The sequence below is a fragment of the Helobdella robusta genome, assembly GCF_000326865.2.
Source record: "Helobdella robusta unplaced genomic scaffold HELROscaffold_22, whole genome shotgun sequence".
Lineage (NCBI taxonomy): Eukaryota > Metazoa > Annelida > Clitellata > Rhynchobdellida > Glossiphoniidae > Helobdella > Helobdella robusta.
Genome location: NW_008704170.1, coordinates 2,418,259 through 2,423,391, shown reverse-complemented (window position 1 = coordinate 2,423,391; position 5,133 = coordinate 2,418,259). Strand labels below are relative to the sequence as shown.

Genomic DNA, 5,133 nt, shown 5'->3' with positions numbered 1-5,133 from the left:
AATAACGAGTCTGTTTTTTAATGGATTTGTATTGTATGTTTGTTTGTATGTTAGTTTGTTTGTTTGTATGTATGTATGTATGTATGTGTCTATGCACGTGTGTATGTATGCATGCATGTATATATATACAAAAGATATATGAAAGTGAATTGAATTGAATTGTGATTGGCAATGTAAAGAAGATGCCCATGGCATGTTTGTTTGTGATCGTGTGTTTTTGTGTGTGCGCGCGCGTGTGTGTTTGTATATAATTATGTTTGGTCGTGTGTGTTGTTTGTTTGCTTCTGTGCATTTGTGTGAGTGTGTGTTTGTGCTTGCAAAGTTGTGCCTTTGTCTTTAACGCATGCATGCTTAAAGGCATGTATACATACATGCCTTTCATGTGTTTACATACACATACATACATACACACACATACATAAACACATATACAAACATACACATACACACACATAGACACACACATACAGACACACATACAAACGAAAATTGAACAACACCTGAGATTGGACCGGCCAACACAGTTGGAAGCCTGTCTTCATTCTTTTATTCGTTCGTTCGTTCCATCCATCGTGCATTCAAAATTTGATTCTTTTCTTTATTTGTTTGTTTAATACAACATTCATTCTTTTTTACAGTCGGTTTGTTCTTTCTATCATATCTTCCATCGGAGTTTCTTCTTGATTTAGAATTTTTTCAAGTTTAATGCGATCAATTGTTTGTATTTTTTTGGTTTTTCACTCATTCACTAATTCACTCATTCACTCATTCATTCATTCATTCATTCATTCACACATTCATTCATTCACCCATTCATCCATTTATTTACTTTCTTCTTCATTCAATGGTTCAAACATCCGCCCATGACCAACAACACTCACTCACTCTGATTTCACTCTTGAACGTGCGAACGTACTAAGATGATGACGATGATGATGACGACAATGACAAAGATGGTGATGATGACTGCTATGATTAAATAGCTAAAAATGGATATAAATTATACATTATCATCGCCATCATCATCATCATTATCAACAACAACATCATCATCAACAACATCATCATCATCATCATCATTATCAACAGCATGATAATCAACAACATCACTATCATCGCTATCATTACCACAATCATCATCGTCGTCGTCGTCATCATCGTCGTCGTCATCATCGTTACGAGAGAAGTTGCAGAGGATAAAAAAGCGTATGTATGACTCATCTTCCTCATCTTCTTCCTCATCATCATCATCGTCGTTATCATGGAAGTCTTTGTCTGCCGCGATGAAGACGATGACGATGATGAAGGCTTAAGATTGTGTTAGGCGATGATGATTAAGGATGATTAAGGATGATTAAGGATGATTAAGATGATGATCGGCGACGACCATGGTGATTGTATTGGTGTAATTTTTGATCACTTCTACTTGTTAGTCTAGGAGAGACTGAAACTCTATTAGCGCAAGGACAACAATGGTTGAGGTATTTATTGGAAATCATTTCCAAGTCGTGTTTACATAACGGTCCTACTTAATGAGTCAGTTTGCTTGCTTGCATACTTAATCTTGTTTGTATGTTTGTTTGTATGTTTGTTTGTATGTATGTTTGTTTGTATGTGTGTTTGTTCGTATGTATGTGTTTAATATACCTGTGTGTGTGTTTGTGTATAAAAATTTAGATGTTCCTCCATTCTAGACGCTAGAAAAAGATTGGAAATTTGTCTAACTTCAAACATACTAATACATATATCTGTATGTACACACAAACATGAAAGCACACATACATACCCACATACATACATACATTCACGAGATACAAAAGATTGTATAATAATTTATGCATTTTGCTATTGTTAGAAGTATGAAAAGCAACGGAGCACAAGGTTTTGCTTTGAAGCTTACCAAAGCTTTCCGTCATTTTAAAGTGTGTATGTTCTTGTTTCTTTTGTATCTTTTGTATTTATTGCATGCATACAAAACTACACACACACACACTCACATACATACACGCACACAAACACACATGCATGCATACGCTCACTCACACATACATTCATACATACATACATACATACATACATACATACATACATACATACACACATATACAATTTATACAACTCGATACAATAGCCTAAAAATCTAATATACGATGTCAGGTATGTAGTGTTGTTTTAATTGCAAAAATCAGTTGGAGTCCTAGGTGAATTTGCGCATTGAAAAGACCAGTCTGTAATTCTCTATCCAATATACCCACTTGTATTGCATTGTATTGTATTCGGTATATAATGTATGTATGTATGTTTTTTGTATGTATGTATGTATGTATGTTTGAATGTTTGTATGTATTTATATTTGTTTGTATGTGTGTATGTATATATATATATATATAATTGAATTATTAATAGAATTTATTTAAAATATATTGCACTGATGATGACTTTACGTCGAAATACATCTATATGCATAATTTTAATAATAATATAAAAAATAAACGATTATAAAAATGGGATCTTGCTTGATTAATTTTAACAATTAAAATCATAAACGATTATAAAATGGATTTCAACATTTTGAATAGACTTAATTGTAAAGAACTAGTTCAAAATATTAGAAAATCAACCATAAAACTTGTTAATGCTGAATCGTCGGTGGATTTTTTGAACTGTATATATATATATATATATATACATGTATACAAATGCAAATACAAACATACAAATGAACCATCGCACGAAGAAACATAAACATTAAACAGGCAGGTGTGTATATATATATATATACAATACAAATTCATACAAATAAAATAAACAAAACAGAGGCACAGTCGCGTGAATAAACATAAACAAACACACACGCGCGCACACGACGCACTGACACACACATATACATACATACACACACACACATACATACACACATACATACAAACATACATACATACATACATACACACATACATACAAACATACATACATACAAACATACATACATGCACAGATACAAACACGACAATAAAAAAACCTAAACGCATATACACACAAAGAAATAGACTGGCGAATTTTCAAGTTCAGATAAAATTAAAACCAATTTAAATGATGACGAATCTGCGTACATGTAGATACAAACAAACACCCAAGCAGCCAGCATACAAACACACATATACAAACATACAAACGCACATACAAACACGCGTGCAAACAAACATATAGGCATTTGAAAATGTCAAGTTGACAAGTGGAAAACATGGGACATTATGTTATCACGGCACAAACATACGTCCATCTGTCTGGCTATTTTTAAACTAACCAATCTAAAGCCGACATATTAGCTAGTATTTTCGTAAGTATACAACAATATCAACAACAATAATAAAAACAACAAAAACATTAACAACAACAACAACACCAACAAACATCAAATGACATCCCAAACTTCGACAGCATTATATGAACATATTCCTAAAAATGCATATGTATATATACAAATGAATCATATGTATAGATATTTATATAAAGATATATTCCAAAATCAAATTTTTTATCAAACCAATCAAAATAGCCATTATTATAAAAATCGCCGACCAATGAACTGATAGGTTTTCTTCAACTGATCAACTGATAGAAAAAAAACAAATTAATAATTTTATAAATATATATATATATATATATATATATATCTGAATATTTATATGTATATGTATGAATATTTATTTGTATATGTATGAATATTTATACGTATGAATATTTATTTGTATATGTATGAATATTTATACGTATGAATATTTATTTATATACATACATACAAATAGACATGCAAAGCCATAACTGCCTGGTTTCTTTAAAATTGGACCGACGATCAAAATAGGCGTTTAAGTGATGGTAAGCTGTGAGTCTGAAGATGGTGATGATGGTGGTGGTGATGATGGTGATGGTGGTGATAATGGTGATGATGATGGTGATGATGATGGTGATGATGATGATGGTGACGATGATGCGGTTGACACGATGATGCGAATGAAATGAATTATTGCAATAAAAACGATGCTGCGAATTTAACTAGATGATGATGACGATGATTGCTCTGATGACGACCGTAAGGGTAAGAAAAATTACGATGATGATGAGGATGGTGGTGATGATGATGACGACGATGATGATACTGATAGTAAAAATGATGGTAATGATGATAACACCCTCTTAAACCCAAAACGAAAATGTATGTTGTGGACGCCACGAGGGCTTTTTATTGATTGAATGTCTGCCTGCCTGGAAGTTTTTTAGAGATTTATTTCTGTATGTTTGTTTGTTTGTGTGCTTATGTGTGTGTGTGTTTGTATGTTTGTTTGTATATATGTATGTATGTTTGTTTTGATGCCTGTCTGTCTGTATGAATTTAAGTATGTATGTATGTCTGCATGTATGGATGTATGTACTTATGTATGTTTTTATGTATGTATGTTTGTATGTATGTATGTATGAACCCGTTTTGATGAACAACCCATGGTTAGGCATGCAATCGTTTCCGAGTTCACCTTTTATCTATGTCCCTGGTCCCGCACAGTCAGGTATCTAGCAGCTCCATCCAGAATGCAAAAGGAATTAAATTTTTGTAATAAAGTGGAAGAGTTTGTTTTAAATAATTGTCTTCGTTAGGATCACCCGTTATATTAACTATTTTTCTTGTTAATTCTTTAATGAATAATGATGTGTCCTTATCTGTTGGTCCGAACGTTTCGATGCATATGGGTTGAAATATTTTGCTTAAATTGTTTAATGAAACGTATTTTTCATTTTTAAAATCGGACGCTTTAAGAGCCGCGGTGCCCGCCTCCACTGAAGTGTAGCCGATATATCGGTCAGCCATGGTGTGGTTCTCCCAAGCCAGGGACCGTCCCTGGGCCCATGGGGTGATAGTGTAACTATCAGGCTTTGCGAGGGGTTCCCGAACGCATCCACATCTCCGTTGGTGGCGCGCCACACATCGTATACTTGCATTCTGAGGTTATCGACATAAATCCCATCCCTCGGCAACATCAGATCCTGAAGGGTCATCGTATGTTTGTATGTATGTATGTTTGTATGTATGTTTGTATGTGTGTATTAAATTATACCTTACTTCAATAACATTCTGCC

General features: G+C 33.4%; 1 protein-coding gene across 1 annotated transcript; it reads right to left on the bottom strand.

Moving 5' to 3' along the window:
- Nucleotides 1–4,561: 4,561 nt before the first annotated feature.
- HELRODRAFT_172095 (hypothetical protein) lies at nucleotides 4,562–5,052 on the bottom strand (the record flags this gene model as incomplete). Its single annotated transcript, XM_009018763.1, has 2 exons — nucleotides 4,562–4,894; nucleotides 4,990–5,052. The coding sequence occupies 2 exons, from the start codon at nucleotides 5,050–5,052 to the stop codon at nucleotides 4,562–4,564; spliced, it is 396 nt and encodes a 131-aa protein (XP_009017011.1).
- Nucleotides 5,053–5,133: the final 81 nt, after the last annotated feature.